At 44.3% G+C, this 22,136-nt stretch overlaps 1 protein-coding gene across 4 annotated transcripts; it reads right to left on the reverse strand.

The window, feature by feature from the left end:
* Positions 1–1,251: 1,251 nt before the first annotated feature.
* On the reverse strand, positions 1,252–21,632 carry TMBIM6 (transmembrane BAX inhibitor motif containing 6). 4 transcript variants are annotated; one of them, XM_045873484.2, is made up of 10 exons: positions 21,534–21,632; positions 11,028–11,115; positions 10,531–10,639; positions 7,986–8,106; positions 6,100–6,148; positions 5,894–5,991; positions 5,613–5,692; positions 5,213–5,313; positions 4,515–4,590; positions 1,252–3,300 (listed from the first exon to the last, which is right to left on the reverse strand). In XM_045873484.2, exons 2-10 carry the CDS (start codon positions 11,081–11,083, stop codon positions 3,277–3,279), a joined length of 714 nt encoding a protein of 237 aa, XP_045729440.1. In that variant the 5' UTR covers positions 11,084–11,115; positions 21,534–21,632; the 3' UTR covers positions 1,252–3,276. The 4 variants fall into 4 exon arrangements, with proteins under 4 accessions (XP_045729440.1, XP_064447351.1, XP_064447348.1 ...); XM_064591281.1 differs by lacking the exon at positions 4,515–4,590 and adding an exon at positions 13,366–13,587 and having other exon boundaries at positions 21,534–21,608; XM_064591278.1 differs by lacking the exon at positions 4,515–4,590.
* Between the last annotated feature and the right edge of the window lie 504 nt (positions 21,633–22,136).

Consider the following 22,136-nt stretch of genomic DNA (forward strand, 5'->3'; position numbering starts at 1 on the left):
CTGGAGCCCCAGCCAGGATGAAGGTGGGGATGGAAAGGATGATACCAACCAGGAGGCACCGACAGTGTAAAGTCACCCACACAGAGCAACAATGAACAGAAGCTCTGGAGACAGTGTGCCAGGATTTTTTGGACAGATTTGCCACCACCTGCTGGCATGACCTGGGAAGTTATTGATCATATGTAGTAAATACACCCCCTTCTTAGGCTATTGGGAGCATTAAACAAAACACAGAAAGCACCTTGCAGTGCCTGATTTATTGTGAGCACTATGTTGTACCTGGTAAGTGAAGGCCACTTCCCCCAAACAGAAGGGCTTTAGAGTTTCTGAGACTGGAGTTTTTCTTTTTTTATTTGCGAGAGAGAGAATGAGAGACAGAGAGCATGAGAGGGGGAGGGTCAGAGGGAGAAGCAGACTCCCCGCCGAGCAGGGAGCCCAATGCGGGACTCGATCCCGGGACTCCAGGATCATGACCTGAGCCGAAGGCAGTCGCTTAACCAACTGAGCCACCCAGGCGCCCGAGACTGGAGTTTTTCAAAGTCAGCAAGAGAAAAAAGGTTGAGAAGAGAGTTTAAGGTACACTTTCCAAGTTGGGGAGAGTGGTTAAGGGATGGGGGTAGGTGGAATCCAAGAGGTCAACTGGGAGTAACCTGAACCAGTCAGGGTTAACAGTCAAATCCTAAGAGGAAGCTCTGTGTCTACAATAAACATGGCAACTAGAGGGCAAGCATGCTGAAATGGAATAACCTAATTATAATGCAAACTGGTTTATAATCTCATAATCTCTGAAGACAAGCATTTTTGTATTTTTCACTGATGATTCCTATCACCTAGAAGAGGGCCTGGCCACAGCAGGTGACCAAAAAGACTTGCAGAACGAGTAGAGTATGATGCCTTTCCCATTATGCATCCAAAATTCCAAAGCCTGGCTATCTCCTCTGGAACCGATGGCACATGCTGCTACCACAAAGTGCCTGAAGGCTGTGGGGTGGAGGGCGGGAGGACGGGAAAAGGCCTGGGCTCTATACCGCACACAGGAAATTCCCAAAAGTTGTGGCAAGCTGGGGCCAGAGTGGGAGGCCTACGAGGGGGTGGGGTGGGGGGGCTATTGCTTTCTGGTCACCAGTCTGCTAAGTATAGATCAGAATCTCAATCCTGTTCCACTCCCAGGCCCTACTTCTAAGGCAAGTCAGACAGTACCCAAGTCCATGTTCAGCTGTGGCCTTGAATTTAACACACACTTAGACCAGGAAAGGTTAAGGAATTTTCTTTATTTTTTACAAATTAAGACTATGGAGATTTCATATATTTCTGAATCAAAAACACCTCTGTCTTCACAGTATGAGTTAGAGAATGCAGCCTGAGCTGAAAACCAAGGAACTAGAAAAGAAAGTGATAATTACAGTGATTACTGTATTAAAAACCTGTTAGGCATTTTCTTTAAAAGTCGTTTTTTAGATCTTGTCATTCTTGGCACTGTTTCTAAAGAAAAACTCCTTTATCCCAAGCAAAAAAGCACAAGAGGTGGAGTTTGGCTTCAAGAGATGTAACTCAGGATTCTCAGGCCTTGGAGAGAATCAACAAATTTACAGAGAGGGCGACTGGGTGTTTAAGGGGAAGGAAGTCCCTTTATCCAAAGTTCTCAAGCCAGAGGCTGGAGGCAGCAGCTAGTCAGAGGGCAGCATCCTCTGCAGAAGCCAGCCATTCCGGGCAGCGCGCCACTCCAGGAATGCACAAACTCCCTGGGAACCGCTTCTCGGGCTAGCACGATGATACGGCGCGCTGCGAACCAGCAGCCGCTGGGTCAAGCCGTGTGCTGCTTGTGCATGGGAGAGCCAAAACTGGTATCCTCCTGGCAATGAGCTGTTGATGGCTCAGGCCCCTTCCACGGAAGCCCTGGGAACAGCTGGAGCTACAACTGCTCTCCAGGCTGCCTGCCCTTCTCCGCCAGTGCCCTGCGGCAGCGCCCTGCGAAAGCGCCGGCGATCCCCATGAGTGCTGGCCTCCCACACTCACCACCACCAAGCAAGCTGGAGGGAATCAGAGGTCTTGCAGGTTTGGTCACCTGGCCCTGGCTGGAAGGCTACAGATTTCTGGGAATAGGTGAAGAGACCAAAAACTAAAGTGCATCCGTAAAATGAACGTTTATCTACCGCCCCACATCTCCGGCCTGACCCTATTGGCGTCCAGGTGGGAGAAGACAGAAATGCACTGGACTGTTATGAATGCTGCCTCCCGAGTCATCACAACCCACTTCTGCCGCTCTCAACAAAGAACCATTCAGTTAGCAGCGTTCTTCTCCCCCCCTGCCCCAAACAGGTCCTCATCTGGGTCTGTCCGGCAGGATTAGTTTACGATTACCCCCTAAGATTACCCCCGGGCTCAACCATTCCCTTCCCTAGCCTTCCTCTCCTGGGATCTGCAATCGAAGCCAGGTGGGGGAGGAAACTCAGCAACTAAGGTGATAAAAAATAAAAATAAAGACAGGGGAAGTTTGGGAATTCTATGCTCTCTCTTGCCATACATAACCAGCCTTTTCATAAATACCTGACAAGAATCGGTCTTTCCTTTGTGCTGAAATCCTCCCGCCCCATGGATGGAAAACCGGCAGATTCCCTGAGGGTCAGACCAGGGACAGGGAAAGGGAACACGTCAATCCACATTCCTTTTGGGACAGCAAGACAGAACGGTGTGTTTGCCAGACCAGCAGCGGCTTGGGCAGCTCAGAGGAAGCAAAGCATCCAACAGAAGAGGCTCTTCGTTTTCTTTGTAGGGGTTGACAGTAGCTCAGATGTAATGAGCCTGATTTACAACAGGACCACCAAACTCCTCTCCGATGGAAAGCACACTGCCCAGCCCCACAGGAACTGTGCACAAACCACACGACGCTGAGGAAAAGAGCCGAGGTAGCTCTACCCAACAGTTCAGGTGCACCTGGTGAAGCTCGGGTGGAAAGCGGACTCCTGGAGTTTGCTGTGCTTTGGGTCCCACTCCTCATCACGGTGACCGTCTGGCTGCCTGAGCGGAGGAAGAGGCTAGGGACGGGCTGGACAGAAAAGGGAATGGGGAAGAACCCCAGGAATACGAAGCCAAACTCCAAACTATATTCTGCTAATCAGTTTTTTGATCAAAAAATTCAAAATAGAGAAAACCACAAAGTACAAAAGCTTTTCTGATGCTTTTCATTATCACAGAACACACCACCTGCAATGTGTGCGAAGAGGAAATGAGGGGTGGAGGGAGAGAGGCCAAAATGGGAAAGGCTGCATGGTCATTTCACTTCTTCTCTTTCTTCTTGTCCTAGAAATGGAGAAAAATTGCCCAATTAATTTTTCGCATCTCACATTCAAGCTCTAACTCTTGAATGAGCCAGTACCTGGCTGCCTTTGGTCAGGGACTGGAAGGGAACAGGATGATAAAGAGGAAGGAGAAATACTCCTTCAGTGCGGTAGGACCTGAATCTTAACCATCTTCCACTCATAGTCCCTCAAGTTGCTGACAGACCTGACAAGAATAAAGGTTAAGCAGTTGCTCCCACTTCCAGCCCAAGAGTGCCCAACTGGGCTGCCTGACCACTCCTGCCTTACTCATAACCCCCACAGCTCTAATCCTAACCCGTGAAGGCTGGAGAATGGTAGTCCACCCTAAAATAACTACACAAGAGGCCAAGACCAACTTTCCATTAGCCTGAGAAGCATAAATCCCGAGCACAAACCAACACCCAGAAATAATCTAGCCCAGTGAACTCTGCATTCCATCTTAGGCGGAAGCCCTGTGTATTAAACAGATGCAAGTTGAGTTGCTTTGGCTGAAACCTGCTTGGAGCTCCGTCTAGTCGCAGCACAGGGAAGACCGACAGCCACCAATCCCACCTCCTCACCGGCTTCCACCACCACCACACTGTCTCCTGTTCCCTAAGAAGGTCTATAAAAAACCCTCATGGTTTCATTTGTTCCCCTAATGCTGGAATGGACTATGTTAACCATATACAGAATGCTTCTCTGGAAACAAGACTAACAGACGTATAAAACTGGTCTACTTCTGACACATATTTGTAACAGCCAATATTAAACAAATCCCCTAGAATATCTTTCCCTGAGTCATAACTATCTTCACAGCCTTTAAATTCTTCACATAGTAGATTGTTTCCTGCTGCCACTTAAGCCCCCTTTCTCTTTTGATACTAATCTCAGTGATTTTTCTTTGCTGTTGGGTTTTTTTAAGTAATCTCTACACCCAACGTGGGGCTTGAATTTACAACCCTGAGATTAAAACTCACATGGTCCACCAACTGAACCAGCCAGGCACCCCTTGTTTTTTTTAAGGATTTTTTTTTTTTTTTAACTTGTTCCTTTTTCTCCATGGGCTAAAAGACTTCTGGTTCACCTCTTACGCGGCAGCCTGCCTTACAGTTAACCTGGAGCTACACAGTGTGTCAGTTCTCAAATTTGAAGTCTACACATACGCTCAATTCAGGGGCCATTCTCTAATTCTCAGGGAGCAGGTGGACTAACCTTCTCATTCATAGCCAGGATCATCATGAGCTTTCTGAAGAGAGTAATGAAATCTAAGAAGAGGTCAACGCAGTGCCTGAAACAGAAGAACCAGATGACCAACTGGCACGTCCCACCTTCCTCTATCCACAGCCCACAGAGGGGCAAAGCACAAAAACCCCACACCCACCCCATGAGTGAGTTTCACCAACACTCCACCACCAAGTGTAACTCTGATGTCCGAGATCCTTTTCAAATCAACAAACCCATGCAGCACAGGAAGAAGAAAAACTGAGCTTTAGACTCTGCAGGGCCTGCATGTGAACCCCAGAATACCATTAACTAGTTAAGAGACTCAGAGATTACTGCATTTTTTCAAAAGTTATACATTAAAAAGAACATGTATCTTCATTATTAAAGGTTTAAAAATATAAAAATATAGAGTAAAAGGGGAAAGATTCCTTTCCCCCTCCATGCCTAGAGATAACCGCTATTAAAAGTAAGGATAATTAAATGCGTATTATTAGTTCAACTTTAAAAAGAGCTGATGTCTTCCGGGAATTGAGGGAGCCTGCTACTTGGCGCACAGCTCCAAAACCACGGGCACCCTACCACATACCCGAAGGCGGGCCAGAAAGCTCAGCCAGTGCCACCTAGGCCGCTCTCACCCCTCCCGACAGCCGCAGAAAGGGAGGCGTTCAAGACCAGTTTTCACTCACCAGATATAATCCTTATCTCCATTTTCAGCCTTTTCAATAATGAGTTGAGTATCAAAAAGGACAAAGCCACACATGACCACCAGCCCCACATACAGGTTTGCCTAACAGGAGAAGAATGAGATAAGGTTACCATGTGGGAGACGCCAGAGGGGAAAAACCAGTCGTGCCTCTTTTTGGCTCCTGGCTGTTCGAAAGTAAACAAATGCTAACCCTACTGGCAGGAACGTTCTTGGGAATGGAAGCCTATGGTAAAGACCACATTACTTCCCTAGGCACAACTCTGCACTGCCCAACAAGAGTGAGCATTCTGGAGGATTCTTAGTCTACCTTGCTTTAGGGTGAAGCAAGTACAAGAAGTGCAAGGCAAATGGCTGCTAGAAAGTTACATGCAAAGTCTCACCTGGAAAAGCCAAATGGATCCAAAGAAAAGGTTCCCCAGGGAAGACAAGAGCATCAGGCTCATGGCTGACATCAAGACACCTGTAAGAGATGACAAAAAGCCATCCTGAGAAAAGCCAAAATGAAGTAAGACAACCCCATTAAAGCCATCCTTACTTACCCCCACCCCCAAATTAAGGCTTTCAATTGCAACCTGACAATCACAAGAAGTTGGAAGGTAGGGAAAGAGTCCCAGTGCGAATTCTGGCTAAAGCGAGACTCTGTTTTCCAGTCCACACTTACCTCCCAGAAAGAGGTAGCTCCGGCGCCTGGCATACAGGGCACTCAGGGTGAAGCAGGTGAAGATCATTGCTGTGCCCATGAAGGCGGTGGGAAGAATGCTGTTAGAGGAAAAGACCATTAGACTGAGGGCTACAGTTCTGCAAACCTATATTTAGGAGGCATATTTGCAATGATAAAAAGACCTAAGATACTATTAAAATAGTTACCTGGGGTTGATAGCAATGCACAGCTCCAGAGCAGGGCCTAGGCCAACTCCTAGAAAACAAAAAGCCCCCGAACACAATATTACCATCAATTCCTGAAGAGGACCCTTGTCCAAAGCTGACCATCAAAAGCACAGGCAGGCCCATGATCCTAAAAAACCAAAACATGTGTACTAAAATAATTAAATCTCTCTCCTCTATCTGCCTTAACTGTTTACTGACTGAGTTATTTATTTATAGACAGAGCTACAAAACTGTTCTCTTAGATGAAAATCATGGATGGCCCAGGATGAAAACACATTAGGAAAAAGGAAGCAGGGGCGCCTGGGTGGCTTAGTCGTTAAGCGTCTGCCTTCGGCTCAGGTCCTAATCCCAGGGTCCTGGAATAGAGCCCCGCATCGGGCTCCCTGCTCGGCAGGAAGCCTGCTTCTCCCTCTCCTGTTCCCCCTGCTTGTGTTCCCTCTCTTGCTGTGTCTCTGTCAAATAAATAAATAAAATCTTTAAAAAAAAAAAAAAAAAAAAAGGAAGCAGGCATGTCAAACATTTTTGAGCAAAGCTATAAGGCTGCAATACTCCGAAGAGGAGGGATGTGAGACTATAATGTGGGCCAGGTCAGGAATTAGGATAGAAATATCAAGAGCAAACCAGTGCCTTGTGGCCAGCAACCTAGTCATGCAGGACTGACTCCCTTTGTGAAAAAGGCCAGACCAGTTCTGCAGGTGGACACTTGCCAAGAGGAGAATGCAGTGGCAGCCTGTTGCAGCCCCAACATTTCCTCTACTCTTGCTACTCTCTCTCCTCGTCTGGTAATTCTACCCCTTACTGCCTTCAAAAACTAGCTTTCCCTATTTTAAAATCTTAATCTCTAAATCCCTTCCTTTCTCCTACAACACTACATAGATTAGACACACTCAAAACAAGTTGTACTGGGGGGGCGCCTGGGTGGCTCAGATGGTTAAGCGTCTGCCTTCGGCTCAGGTCATGATCCCAGGGTCCTGGGATCGAGTCCCGCATCGGGCTCCCTGCTCCTTGGGAGCCTGCTTCTCTCTCTCTCATGAATAAATAAATAAAATCTTAAAAAAAAAAAAAAAAAAAGTTGTACTGGGGCGCCTGGGTGGCTCAGTCGTTAAGTGTCTGCCTTCGGCTCAGGTCATGATCCCGGGGTCCTGGGATCGAGCCCCGCGTCGGGCTCCCTGCTCAGCGGGAAGCCTGCTTCTCCCTCTCCCACTCCCCCTGCTTGTGTTCCTTCTCACTGTGTCTCTCTCTGTCAAATAAATAAATAAAATCTTAAAAAAAAACAACAAAAAACAATTTGTACTAAGTCAAATGCTGCTTTGCAAGTATTTTTACTATGTAGCTTGAGTCCTGTTTCCCTTAATGATAACTCTAGAAGAGCTGTGCTTTTCATTCTTTCTTGAGAATCAGCAAAGTGCTCTGTTGGATGGATCTCAATGTATGGCTTTAATTAATTGTCCGCAAAGTTCAGAATAAATGGTCACAGGAGTGATAGTTGCCAGTGTAAGTTCAACTAAGTTAGAGTTTCAGGCCTAGTTTAGTCCCACGTCGACCATTAACAAGTTATGCTACCTAAGCTCTTGAACCGCATTCATTTAAGCACACAAATGCTTATTTTTGGATATAAAAGTAGAAGTCACAGTCACTAGTCCTAAAGAGCTAATCCTCTGGATGGGAAAGCAAGATGCACCTCTATGAAATAAAAAAGCAATACAAGGCAAAATATACTCAAATACAAGACTGAATAGTACAGTGTGCCAGTTGGGATGAACCACAATACATACAAACCTGGGGCCTTAGTCTACAGAGATACTAGATACAGTACCCCTAGTACCGCCCTCTCCCACCCCAAATTAGCCTAGTTCCTAACATACCTGTAAGGAAAGCAAATCCAGCAAGAAGTCCCAGTCTTTTTTGCTCAGTTTCATGGCTATGAGGTGTAGTCATCAGCCAAATCATCAACCCCAGGGAGCCCAAGGCAGAGAGCAGGCCAGCCTGTCAGATCCAGAGTCAATAATGAAATACTTGAAAATACCGAATTTATTCTGTAGACCTATTCACCTGAACTTCCTAATATTTCCTTCTAACCTGGAGGCAGTGGAAAGGCAGAAGGGACTAAGGAGCGACTAGGAGCCGTGTAGGACAGGGCCAGGACCATGGTGGATGCTGGAGGCTCTTCTGACCCAGGCAGTCCATGAGCTACAAGTACCCAAGTCAAACTATGAGTCTTGCCCAAGAAACAGATCAGGGTGACAACTGCTTGAAGCACATTCCAATGTGCAGGACAAGTAAAAATGATCCCTTTTTGATCACTTTAAAACACACACACAAATATAGATACCCATACATCGAAAAAAGACTGAGAGAGTGCTACAGATTTAACGTTTATGCTCCCCCCAAACTCATGTTTAAATTTTAACCCCCAATGTGCTGATACTTCGAGGTTGGGGAGGGGGTGTCTTTGGAAGGTGGTTAGGTCATGAGGGTAGAGCCTTCATTAGTGCGCTTACAACAGAGATCCCAGAGAGCTCCCTCGCCCCTTCTATCATGTGAAGACATAGCGAGAGGATAGTCTTTACACAGGAAGCAGGCCCTCACCACGCAACGTATCTGCTGGTGCCACGATCTTGAACATCCAGCCTCCCAAACTGTGAGAGACATTTGCTGTTTAAGCTACTCAGTCTATGGTTTTCTGTTAGAGCAGCCTGAATGGACCGAGACAGAGTAACAATCAAAATGTTGTTATGTCCGGGTATTTTTAGTTTTTTCTCATGACTAGTCTGTTTTCCAAATTCTCTAAAATGAAAGTGCATTAGTTTTGTAAGAAGAAAAATATTCTTAAAAAAAAAAAGCAAGTGGGAAAAGCTGCAGGCAATTAGAAAGAGAAGAAAATCATCAAGGAGATATGCAGACACTGAAGTTCCTTCCTTCCTTTAAAGGTATAGCTGATCCTTGTTTTTCTCATAGTTATGTTCTATAAAGTCACTGTGAATAATGAATTAATGAATACTGAACAACTGCTCCTGAGAAAAATAAAGGGTTAAATTCTCATGCACCTCTGGTTACATTTTCTTCAACCGAAAAATGTGTTTTACGTGTGTTTATGTTTAAGGACACTTTATTTGATATATATATTGTTGGTTCATTAACCTGGAACTCATGGTCAACACACTCTAACTCAAGCCTGAACAAAGCTTACCTAACAGACATATTTTCTCCGTAAGACACATCACAGTCTTAGTGTACTTTTTTTTTGCACTTAGGAACAGCAGACCGCACTCTAGCACTATGCCTGGGGTCCATTTTAAATATTGACATCACCACCAAAATCACAAAAATGCAAAAAATGTAGCACTACACAGACTATGAAAAAGACCCTTGTTTATAGTACAAGAGTTTGAAGCAGGGCAGTGTGGCGCCTTGTTCAACCTCAGCTGGAACACAGTGCCATGCATAACTCAAAAGTTTTTGCTGTTCTGCTTAGGACTGCGAATGTCTGCAAAAGCACCCTGAGTACTGATTTTAGGGTTACAAATACATTTTAGCAAGTAGGCAATTCATAAATATAGAATCCACGAATAATGAGGATAACTGCATTTTACTACATTGCTTAAAAAACAAAACAAAAACACCCACAACCAGAAACCAAAATGGCCACTCTTGCCTAGAAGGTGGAGTATGTTTTAGTCTCAACTCCAGGGATCAAAGTTTTATCCTCTGAGTATCTAGAATAATTTTTCACACAACCTCTGCCAGGAGATGCCTGAGCATAGGGACAGTTCTCAGTAGTTGCAAATGCCAACACAGACACACTCCCTACACTTACACTAAAAAGGACACTTGGAAAGCAAGTCTTGGTTAGTGAGAACTTCAAACTTTTTTGATTATTTGTCAACTGTCCCTTTTATTCCTACTGGCCAAACCCAAGGTCTCTTTCAACAGAGGAAAGTGAGTTGTTGAAGGTTTTCACACAACCATGCAGATATAAATGCATCTGCGAATAAAATAGATCAAATCTTTGAAAGTCTCAACCCGCCTCTCCCGATTATCATACAATCAGTGTTCTATATCTAAGAACCCCACAGTCAAAAGCAAAAAAGAGAAAGAAGGCAGGAAAAGATAAAAAGGCTACTGTGCAAACCCCAGCACACACGCCATGCCATGACTCAGCGGGCTGGGGTCTTACACCATTCAGTGTCCAGGTTAAGACATTCTGTTTTCAGTACCTAGAGAGGACACAGCTGCCAGAAAACTTAAATAAGGTTCTGCATGTCCTTAGTTACCAGCCGGCTCTGGTGAGTTTAGATTGCAAACTACAGAAAAGGATTAAGGAGGGGTACAAGCTTGCACCACCCTGCTGAGCTGGTTTCTACCTACTGAAATCTGTGCCACAGCAACTAGGAGAGAAAGTGCTCTTACCTGAAGGAAATGAGTGACCACGTGGACATAGGCCCCCGCGGCCGCCACAAACATACAGAGAGCGAAACTGGCATAGACCTTCTTCAGGTGCTGCTGTGTTGAGGGGGTTCTGGGAAAGAACGTTAGTAACAGCCATTATTCTAGGACCAATTTCATTTCTAAGCTAACAATCATTTCCCTCTCTTCTTCCCAGGAAATATGTTTAAGTTATAAAAAAAAAAAAAAGAATATTTTGAAAATAGATGAATTGAGAATCTTAAATGCTGGGGAGGAGCCAAAGGTCCCATATTATGAACAATCAATACCCAAACTAGAATAACTAAATGGTTTTTCAGTGACTACAGAGTAGCTCCTAGAATCTGGGTGCTTTTATCAGATCCTCTGGATTCTAGCGAAGTTAATATGCCAATTAATACATACAAAAGTTAATAAACTAGGAAAAGTAAGATATGAAAGGAAATGCAATAAGAAACTACAGTCAAGATCAAAACACTTACATGTGGGAAAATTTTAAGAGTGCATCAAAGTTGATCTTCCGATCAAATATGTTCATGATGCCAGAGTCTGTGGGACACAGTCTCCGCTCTGTAGAATCAAGGATAAAAAGAGGAAAGGTTATTTTACAGATACAAGGACATACAAAACAACATAAACAACTTTCTCATAAAAATAGCAACATACAAGTTGGAAAAACGAAAGTATCTAAAATCCCACTGTCCTAGCACAGCCATTTTCATTTCTATGCATTTCCTTCTAGGATACATTTGCAATCATACTCAACCATTTTAAAGGACACAGAGGAAATGAAGCCATCTTCTTCTCCCTAAACTATTTTGTTATTAGCATTTGATTTCTATTCTTTCAGAAAGTAATTTGTCCCTTTGATAGTTTCTTTGAGGGTGCCTGGGTGGCTCAGTCATTAAGCATCTGCCTTCAGCTCGGGTCATGATCCCAGGGTCCTGGGATCGAGTCCCACATCGGGCTCCTTGCTCAGCGGGGAGTCTGATTCTCCCTCTCCCTCCACCCCTGCTTGTGTCCCCTCTCTTGCTGTGTCTCTCTGTCAAATAAATAAATAAAATCTTTAAAAAAAAAGGTAGTTTCTTTAAGAAATTACCAGTTAGCAATTAGTTAAAGGGATCCAGTCACTGGAACATAAAGCGATATTTATTTTTATTTTTTTGGGGGGGGGCGGGCAGAGGAAGAGGGAGAGTCTTAAGCAGGCTCTACACTGGGCCTCCACCCTAAGATCATGACCTGAGTCAAAATCAAGACTGGAACACTTAAGCACCCCTGCAATATAAAGCAATTTTATGTCATTGTATCAAGATGCTAGAGAATTCTCTCAGCAAAGGCATAGAACCTCAAAGAGGGAGGAATGGAGGGAGGAAGGAAGGAGATGGGCCTGGTACTAGGTCTTGAATTTTATTTATTATTATTTTTTAAAGATTTTATTTATTTGACAGAGAGAGAACAAGCAGGGGGAGCAGCAGAGGGAGAGGGAGAAGCAGGCTCCCCACCAAGCAAAGAGCACGACGTGGGGCTCAATCCCAGGACCCTGAGATCATGACCTGAGCCCAAGGCAGACGCTTAACTGACTGAGCCACCCGAGCCACCCAGGTGCCCCAGGCCTTGAATTTTAAATATATGCATGTAGAAACTTTCCATCCAATGCATGTTAAAACTGAACTGAAAGAGATTTACAATTTTAAAAAGAGAAAAGTTCCTCCATGAAAAAGGAATTTGTGCAGAAAGGATCTTTTTACATAATTTCAGAAATTTTCCTACAGAAGAGATGAAATAGTACAAAGAATTCCTATAAACCCTTTACCCAAATTTCCTAACTGTTAATATTTCACCATATCTGCTTTATCCCCTCTCTATATAGCAGTATATAGAGACTTTAAAATTTTTTCCCCCAACCATGAAGGCACAAAAATGTTTTTTCCCCCAACCATGCAGGCACCCCTAAATACTTGTGTGTACATCTGAAAACAATAATCAAAACCAGGAAATTAACACTGACACAATACTATTATCTGATCTACAGACCTTATTCAGATCTTGCCAACTGTCCCAATTATGTCACAGAAAGACATTTTTTTTTGAAGATTTTTTATTTATTTATTTGAGAGAGAGAGAATGAGAGAGAGAGCACATGAGAGGGGGGAGGGTCAGAGGGAGAAGCAGACTCCCCGCCGAGCAGAGAGCCCGATGCGGGACTCGATCCAGGGACTCCGGGATCATGACCTGAGCCGAAGGCAGTCGCTCAACCAACTGAGCCACCCAGGCACCCAGAAAGGACATTTTTAATTGAACTGTACCCAGGTTATATGCCATCAATACCATCAAGTTTGGCTCTTAAATTTTGTTCCCTCTTCTATTTCACATGCAATCCTAAATAAACACATTCAATCTACAGGGCTTAAAAAAAAATCTAATAAAGAATTTTCATCTTTCTAAGTATCAATCTTCCACAATCATCCAGATTCTTATTAGACCCATAATGCCTATTCATTTCACACTGACCAAAAAACGGGAATGGGGTGGTATTAAAACACAAAGCTAAGCAGTTTGAAAAACAAGCCAACTAGTCACGCCTATTCTAATGAGCACCTAGCCCCAATACTCAGCAAAACCAGTCTGGGCAATAAAAGTTACAATCCCAAACTGACTCCTGAGAAATCCTGGGCCAGTGGAAAGATGCCATTCTTCTAGTTCACATGCATCATTACCATTTGTTTCCTGAGTCTCACACTCTCACAAGTGCAACAATTACAATGGCTAGCTTGCTCTCTCTTGATTTCCTCTTTCCTTTCTCACCAACATCCTACTCACCTCAATTTTTTTGTTAGTTCTGTTCTTAAGGATGGATACAGTGAGAAGCTGAGGAACCTACTAAAGCTGCTGCTCACAGCTCTAAGTCCCGGGGCTCTGGGCCTTCTTGGTCTAGATGGTGCAATTATTGCAGGCTGTTGCAGGACCGACCACAGCCTTTCATAACCATGATGAACTCACATCCTCTAGAGAGCACACTCACAGGATGGCAGAATCCAGCACCTGGAAAGTGTCTTTGTTTAAGTCTTCCATTAACACCCTTAATGACATCCCCAGATAGAACTTGCAATAGTTCTGAAGCAACCTTCAGAGCCAAATTTCTCAGTATTCACAACAACAACACTGAAGTACCTCTTGCTTCCAATTTCAAGAGTTAAAAAAAGGAAGGGTGGGGGTGGTGAATGGGCATCGCAGTGTAAATCCTCAAATACCCAGGGGATTGTTAGTCAGAAAGGGGCAACACCCTGTAACCAGAACCCACTAAGTGAAACAGTGGGAGGGGATAATGGCAGAAACTCCTCTTTCCCAGTTTGCTCTTTGACATTTCCTGGGGGGTGCTGACTGCCTCTTAAAACTGCAGATGGAAAAACCAAAATTATCAAAAGTTGTGAGGACAGGGAGGGAGTATTTCTCCATGATTTAGTAGTGCCTTGTGGTTTAAAATAAGTAAAAAATAAATTAAATAAGACCAGTTTTCTAACACCAGTACTTTTTCTAAAATTTAAATGAGATATGTAAGTACCAAATTTTCTAGATACAAAGGCACACAGCAGTTTTTTTGAGAGAGAGTGTGCGCATACATACACACACAAGTGGGGGGGGGTTCCAGAGGGAGAGAGAATCTTAAGCAGGCTCCACGCTCAGTGTGGAGCCTGATGCAGGGATCGATCCCACAACCCTGAGATCATGATCTGAGCCAAAATCAAGAGTCTGATGCTTAACTGACTGAGCCACCCAGGCGCCCCAAGACACACAGCAATTTTAATAATAGCTTTGTAGGGAAAAAACACAATGAAGTATACATTTAATAAATGACATGATATGTATAGGACATAATTTATTTCAGAACTGTTAAAACGTAAGGAGGAAAAAGTTAGGTCTTAGAATCAAGGAAATATGATAGTTTGCTCTAAGTCTGTTCCAAACAGACAAGAACTAATGTAGACATAAGTAAAGAGTTAAAACGATTCTTACAAGTTTTGCCAGAGGGATTAAGCTAAGTAAGTTTCTAACTTACCCTCAAACTACTTGTATTCAGAAGCTGCAGAGAAAACATATCTACATTTCAATGTCTATATGCAAACTCAGCTGAACAAGATTCAATTGCATTCATAACTCAAAAATAGCAGCTCCCAGGGCGCCTGGGTGGCTCAGTCAGTTGGGCGTCCAATTCATGATTATGGCTCAGGTCATGATCTCAGCGTCCTGATATGGAGTCCAGGTCAGCTCTGAGCTCAGCAGGGAGTCTGCTTAAGAGTCTCTCCCTCTGTCCCTCCCCCCCAACTCCTGCACTCTCTCTCAAACAAATAAATCTTTAAAAAATAGCAGCTCCCATACCAAAAGTATTTTCAGTCCCAGGGAACAGTTAGCTCCTAACAGAGTCTGAAGTATTCAAAACCATTAACTAAGTAACTCAGCTAACATTTCAAAAAGGCCCCACAGTTAAATGAAAATCTTTGTTTTAAAAACAGGACATTAGGGACGCCTGGGTGGCTCAATCGGCTGGGCGTCTCCCTTCCGCCCGGGTCATGATCCCAGAGTCCTGGGATAGAGTCCCACATCGGGCTCCTTGGGGAGCCTGCTTCTCCCTCTGCCTGCCACTCCCCCTGCTTGTGCTCACTCTCTCTGGCAAATAAATAAAATCTTCAAAATAAAAAAAAAAGGACATTAAAATGACAAGTTTTATGCTATGTATATTTTACCGCAACAAAGGAAACAAGTATATTACAAGTTGCTCAAAAATTATTTAATACAGTAGTTCCCCCAACACACATCAGCCCATTATGATATCCATACCCAGCACTGGTCTGTCTCAAACTAGACACCAACTCATACAAAAATCTAGAAATTGCATCCTCTCTCCCACCCCACCCCCCAGTTCTAAATGTAAAACAGGGAAGTGGGATTATTTATTTAGAATACAATGTAGACTGTGCCTCCTAGACTCATGAGAAATTTGTCTGCATCGCATTAAGTAAATGTTCAGACGTTAATCATAATCAAATTCCTTTAATTTGGATCAGAGCTTCACTTAATGCCTTCATCCTTAGGAGAGCAGGAATACCAAACTTGACAGATATTCTCATCAACTAACATCTATGTCTTAGGTCTTGTTAAATCTCTTGTTTTGTTCTAGGTATCTTCCTTACCCTTGCCCTAAAATAATTATCATCAGGGGCCAAGCCGTGAAAACAACAACAACAAAAATTCTCTACATTCTTATTTCAATACCTATTAAGTATAGTCCATATGAAATACGGCTAAGTGGCCAAAAGCTATGCAAAACAGAAACAATCACAAATTTTAAAAAAATCCTTGCCTTTGAAAGATAAAAGCCCGCTGACTACTGGGCAGAAGCCTGCCTTAATATTTACAATTTAACAACAAAACCAGCAATTCAGGGGCACCTGGGTGGTTCATTCGGTACAGCATCCAACTCTTGATCTCAGGGTCATGAGGTCAAGCCCCACATTGGGTGTGGAGCCTACTTTAAGTATTTTTTAAAATAGAGCAAGTCAAAGAAACATTATTCACACATTTAATTACACATTTAGTTGTGAATTATATGGTTCCTCATTGTTGTTGTAATTCGACCATTCTGAGTCCCCTTCCCACATATCCTGATGGAACCAACTGATACTTAAGAAAAACCCCATGTGGTTAAAAAACTGGAGTGGGGGGGTAGCAGAATTGTATTTTTTTAGTAGTTCTTCCTATTGAATAGCTTTCAGACTCTGTATAACCATGTTATCTGTTAAGAGCTTGGCTTGCTGCACTTGAATCCTGATATTGCCTTAGCTATGTAACACACAGCAAGTTTCTGGCACTTGAACCTCACTGTGCTTTAGTTTCCTCATTTGTATATAGTAATATATAATAATATCTATTTCACAGGGTTGAGGATTATGTGAGATAATACAAATAAAGTGCTTAGAATAGTGCCCCATACAGGAATGCCTGGGTGGCTCAGCTAGTTAAGCATCTGACTCTTGATTTGGGCTCAGGTCATGATCTCAGGATCATGGGATCGAGCCCCGTGTCAGGCTGTGCCAGGTGTGGAACCTGCTTAAGATTTTCTCTCTCCCTCGCTCTCCCTCTGCCTCTCTTCCCCCCACCTATTCTCTCATGCATGCATGCTCTCTCTCCAAAAGAAAGAATAGTGCTTCATACATAAGACTGGCTCCATATGTTAGCCATTGTTTTTACCAGTGTAAATACTCATTACTCTCATGTCCTCAGTGCATTATTTTCCCCTAGTTTTATAAAATATTTATTGCAGGTCTAATCTACATATGCCCTGTAAATTAATTCTTTAAATATTATTTAACCACAGTTAACTATATCCTGAAGACTTAATATTTACCCACATGAATAAAATTAAATTGGGGGAAGAGGGAAGAGTCTAAGAAAATTATAAACTGGAATTTAAAGGAATTTGATAAATCTTATTACCGGCTAAAATTACTTTTGTGCAAATGGCAGGCCTCTCCTTGGGCACATTTACACTGTACCTCCTGTCCCACAGGGCCACAAGGCGTTTTGAGACAGCCTAATAACCACTAAGCGATAATCCGACGTGGCAGAGAATTCGATGAAGTAAATGGTCATTAGCTTGATGCCTTCCTTGTCATCCCTGGAAGGTAGGTCAGTTTGGTTTCAGGAAGTCCAAAGAACTGTTTCGACAGGCCTGGGCTCTGGTGGTCCTAGATTTGAACCCTAGATGTCCCAGCCCCTCCCTTAACTTGGTCCCAAATTCCTGGCTAGCGAGATTAGCTAGCTAACACCGGATCCGGTCTCTCTACGGTGCTGCTTCAGAACCCAGCTAGTAACTGGAGATGGAATGCCTACTGCCTTCAATAAATGATTTTTTGAACTTTCACACTACTGAACCTCTCTCTGTAACCACAAGTGTTTGACAGACTGGATCAGAAAGAGGCCCCAATGTCCTAAATACATACTCATTTTCCAGTGTAAACCAGTAATCCCTTCCCAATAACAACATATTCAGCCCAAATTAAAGCAGGCATAAATGAGGACAAACTTTTTAAGTGTTTTGGATTCCAGTTAATTGTGTCGGAACTTCTTGCATAGATGGCTGTAAGCACCGTAAGAGCAGAGCTTGCATGTGATTCAGCTTTCTGTTCCCCCATATTTACGTACAACCAGGAGTCCCCAGAGCAAATGCAGACCCCATTATCTAATGAGGAGTGTCGCAACCTCAAATCAACACTCCCCAGGTGGCTCAAAGGGGAACCTACCCTGAGGACTAACTCGAGTGGCCCGAAAAGCCAATCTCTAGTTTTCCTCTCCTTGGTTTGAACACCGTCTTTGGAAAACAAAAATGTGTTTAATACAAAAGCTACTTCATGAAGCTTGGTTAGAACTCGGGGGGGGGGGGGGGGCGGCACGGGATGCCTGGGTGGCCCAGTCAGTTAAGTGTCTGCCTTCAGCTCAGGTCATGATCTCAGGGTCCTGGGATCGAGTCCCACATTAGGCTCCCTGCTCAGCGGGGAGTCTGTTTCTCCCTCTCCTTCTGTGTGTGTGCGCTCTCGCGCTCTCTCAAATAAATAAATCTTAAAAAAAAGAAGAAGAAAAAAAACTCTGGGGGAACAAAACAGGGTAAAGTGGAAGACCTTTCTAACAGCTTCTACAGTCAAGTCAAAGTGGCAAAGGAAAATTTAGCAGACAGAACATCAAGAGAATATTCAGTATTTTCCCAAAGGAGATTAACACCCTTGGGTAGTTTATGAAATAAAGTGAAACTTCAGGCCAGCAGTAGTACCTTCTATAATACGACTACATTTATATAAAACTTTACAACTTTGAAGTGCTTTTATATACGTTATCTCCTTTGACCTTCACACCAATCCATAAAGAAAGGGCAAAAATGATTAATCTCACTTTAAAAAGAAAGGGCAAAAATTATTAATCTCACTTTAAAAAGAAAGCTTAAAAAGGCAGCGTTAATAGTGGCAGGAGCACTGGCTTTGGAGTCACAAATCCTGCCATTTTCTACCATGTAACTTTGGGAAAATCATCTAGGCTTCCTTATCTGTAAGATAAGGATGATTAAATAACACCTGGGCTACCAAGCTTACTGAATGCCAGTAAAAAAAATCTGTGGGGGGCGCCTGGGTGGCTCAGTTGGTTAAGCGACTGCCTTCGGCTCAGGTCATGATCCTGGAGACCCGGATCGAGTCCCGCATCGGGCTCCCTGCTCGGCAGGGAGTCTGCTTCTCCCACTGACCTTCCCCCCTCTCATGCTCTAATAAATAAATAAAATCTTAAAAAAAAAAAAAAATCTGGGCGCCTGGGTGGCTCAGATGGTTAAGCGTCTGCCTTCGGCTCAGGTCATGGTCCCGGAGTCCTGGGATAGAGTCCCGCATCCGGCTCCCTGCTCCTTGGGAGCCTGCTTCTCCCTCTGCCTCTCTCTCTCTCTCTCATGAATAAATAAATAAAATCTTTAAATAAATAAATAAATAAATAAAGATTTAAAAAAGACACAGGGGTGCCTGGCTGTCAGAAGAGCATGTGACTCGGGCGCCTGGGTGGCTCAGATGGTTAAGCGTCTGCCTTCGGCTCAGGTCATGATCTCAGGGTCCTGGGATCGAGTCCCGCATCGGGCTCCCTGCTGGGCGGGGAGCCTGCTTCTCCCTCTGCCTCTCTCTCTCTCTCTCATGAATAAATAAATAAAATCTTTAAAAAAAAAAAATCTGTGGGACACAGATAAAAAGTACAGCACAGCGGAATGTAGTCAGTGACACTGTTAATAGTGCTGTATCGTGAGATGGCAGCTACACTTGCGGTGAGCATAATGTATGGACCTGAATCACTATGTTGCACACTTGAAGTAATGGAACATTTTGTGTCAACTATACTTCAATTAAAAGAAAAAAAAAAAGAGGAAGAATGAAAACCTGTGTGAAATCATTGTAAAGTGCTAAAAGGACATTAGTATTGACCTGACCAACACCACAAAGTTAAATAGTAGAGCCAGAACATAAGTAGGCCTTATGACCTCTAATGCCTGGTGCTTTTCCTACTATTACAGCCTACAGTAGAAAAGCAAGTTTTCATTAAGACAGTTCCAGCCATAGGCCAAGAGAAACTTAAAAAATATTAACACATGTTGATTCCTATTACACTTCTCTGTATTTTTCAGCACTTCTACAATAAGGATGAACTATATGCATAACCAGGAAAAAAATTAGAATGCTGACTAAATATCTGGATTAATTTCACCTTTCCTATTCTTAGGAGAGTAAGACTTCAGTCACACCAATAGTGGGGAAGGGAGAGACGGGAAGAAAGAGGGTTCACTAAGCCATGTTTCCACAAGATGAATAATGGAAGAAGGAAACTCTAAATACAAATTACAGAGAGTGTTTCTCAAGGATTTAACCCTTCTGTCCCTATTGGAAGAAAATGGTAGAAAACCTAAGTATCAACATATTCTTGAAGCCAGAACAAAAAATATTAGACAACAGAAATAAGCCACCAAACAGAGTAAACCTAATAATTACAGAAATAAGTGTATTTGTAGAAGCCATAATAACTTGGTTATACAACGTGAATAATCTCTCTTGAACTGAATTCTTAAACTACACATTCAACCAAAAGATAAACTAAAACTAGGGGCGCCTGGGTGGCTCAGTTGTTAAGCGTCTGCCTTCGGCTCAGGTCATGATCCCAGGGTCCTGGGATCGAGTCCCACATCGAGCCCACTTCTCCCTCTCCCACTCCCCCTGCTCGTGTTCCTGCTCTATGTCTCTCTCTGTCAAATAAATAAATAAAATCTTTAAAAAAAAAAAAAGATAAACTAAAACTAAGTATTAATAAATAACTAGAAAAGTCTATTCGCCATTAACTTTTAACCTTAAAATCTTTGTGTTTCAGGCACAGTCAGCTCTTCTACTGAGTTACACATTCACAAGTTAACTATTGCTAGAACAGTCTCAAGTTCAGAGAGGTTTTTGTTATTGTTGTTTGGTCAATGAAAGGCTGGTGGGGTAGGCAATGCAGTCTGGGCTGGTCCTGAGTAACAATTCCGCACTTAATAAATATACAAAAATACCAAAGCCTACTTACTACCATAGCTCCAGCAAGCAGATCCAAGAAAAAAAACAACCGCCCAACGACGCCTTTCCTGCGCGGGCTTTGAGAAAGACGCCCACAAGGCTCAGGACCAAGCAAAGCCAAGGCCACCTCACCTGTCCAAAGGTAATCAATCAGACCCGAACTGGGCTGGAAACCCAGGAAGGATCTTCTCACCTTCCGCCTCTGCTTTCGGCTTCCAAGGAACTAAGGAGGTTCGCGTGTCACAGAGGAGTGTGACATCACCCGCCTGGCCATGACAGGGCAGCCTGCCTGACCAGGCCCTTTGTCGAGTCCTGGCCCTCGCTGCTCACCCAGAAGGGGCCCAGCAGAGGGCCCAAAGCAGAGAAACAATCAGTCGGGTGAAGCGGGGGTGATCACAAACCCGTGAGGTTTCGCTTTCATTAGCCTCGGAAGGAAGGGGTGGGGGACGTGGCCTGAATTTAAGTAGTCAAGGCTGTGCCAAAGTGCCCCTGCGCCTGCTCTTGGCGGGGTGAAAAGGAGAAGGAACGCAGAGTGGGAGGAAGGAAGAAAGAGGGACTAAAAAAGACCCTTCAACAGCAATCGCGCGCAGAACGGGAGCCTCGACGCCCCCCAAAACGCAGCAGACGCTCCCCAGCCCCTCCCCCGCTCCGGAACGGTTGCGCATGCGCGGTACTAGTTCCCGAGCTTCCCCCCCCCACCACCCCCGCGCAGCTTTCCGAGTCCCGTCGCGGAAGAGGGCCCCATTCCCCGAAGGTGCAGTCTGTCCGAAAACCGAGACTATTCCCACTCCTGCTCAGACAATAATTGCCAACCCCATTTCCATTTCTCACTCCCGGCTTACAGTCCCAGCTTCAGACGTACGTTCTTACCGGCCTCCCAGGAGCCTGCACAGTTCTTCTAACACCGGATGTGCCTCTGACTCTCCCAGTGTCTGCTCCAGACTTTTTACCCAAGCGTCTGCCCCTCGAGGGAAGCTCCGCCCCTGCGGTCCGCTTAAGGCCAGTCCTCATTGGCCCCTGGCTGGACCTCTGCCTTCCCATTGGCTTTACGTGCGTAAACAACGGCTGCTTACTTCAGAGCCATTCGCTAATGCCCTTGTCGATCAAGACGCTGGCCGCCAACCGGCGTCGTAGAAACGGTCTCCGCCTCTTCCCCATAGTTAGGTAGGACCGCGGTCTAAAGCCGCCCCTAGTGGAGAAAGTGAAGAGGGACAGGCCCCACCCAAGATACCTGGCATGTCACCGAGCCCCGCGACGCGTGGTGGGATAGCGCAGCAAAGTCCCGGGATTCTGGTTTTAGGCTTCTCATGGAATGTTAAAGGGAGAAAGAGATTCAGATAACACGTAAAAAAGGGCTCTCATAGGGGGCAGTCTACCATGAATCGAGTGGGACGTAGGCTTCCGAGCACTTTTGAAGGCTCAGCGAATTGTCCAGGAATTCGAGGAGGACGTAGCCGCCCCAGTCCGGCATCG

Source organism: Mirounga angustirostris, unplaced genomic scaffold (assembly GCF_029215605.1).
Source record: "Mirounga angustirostris isolate CCGP_5_RB_7025 unplaced genomic scaffold, mMirAng1.0.hap1 SCAF_5, whole genome shotgun sequence".
NCBI lineage: Eukaryota > Metazoa > Chordata > Mammalia > Carnivora > Phocidae > Mirounga > Mirounga angustirostris.

What these genes read in the sequence shown, in the direction of transcription:
- TMBIM6 (XM_064591278.1), bottom strand. Translation starts at nt 11,083, where the DNA reads ATGAACATATTTGATCGGAAGATCAACTTTGATGCACTCTTAAAATTT. An exon ending in CTCTTAAAATTTTCCCACAT is followed by an intron (nt 10,640 to 11,027) that starts GTAAGTGTTTTG and finishes GTTCTTTCCCAG; the next exon opens with AACCCCCTCAACACAGCAGC. An exon ending in TGGTCACTCATTTCCTTCAG is followed by an intron (nt 8,107 to 10,530) that starts GTAAGAGCACTT and finishes TGGATCTGACAG; the next exon opens with GCTGGCCTGCTCTCTGCCTT.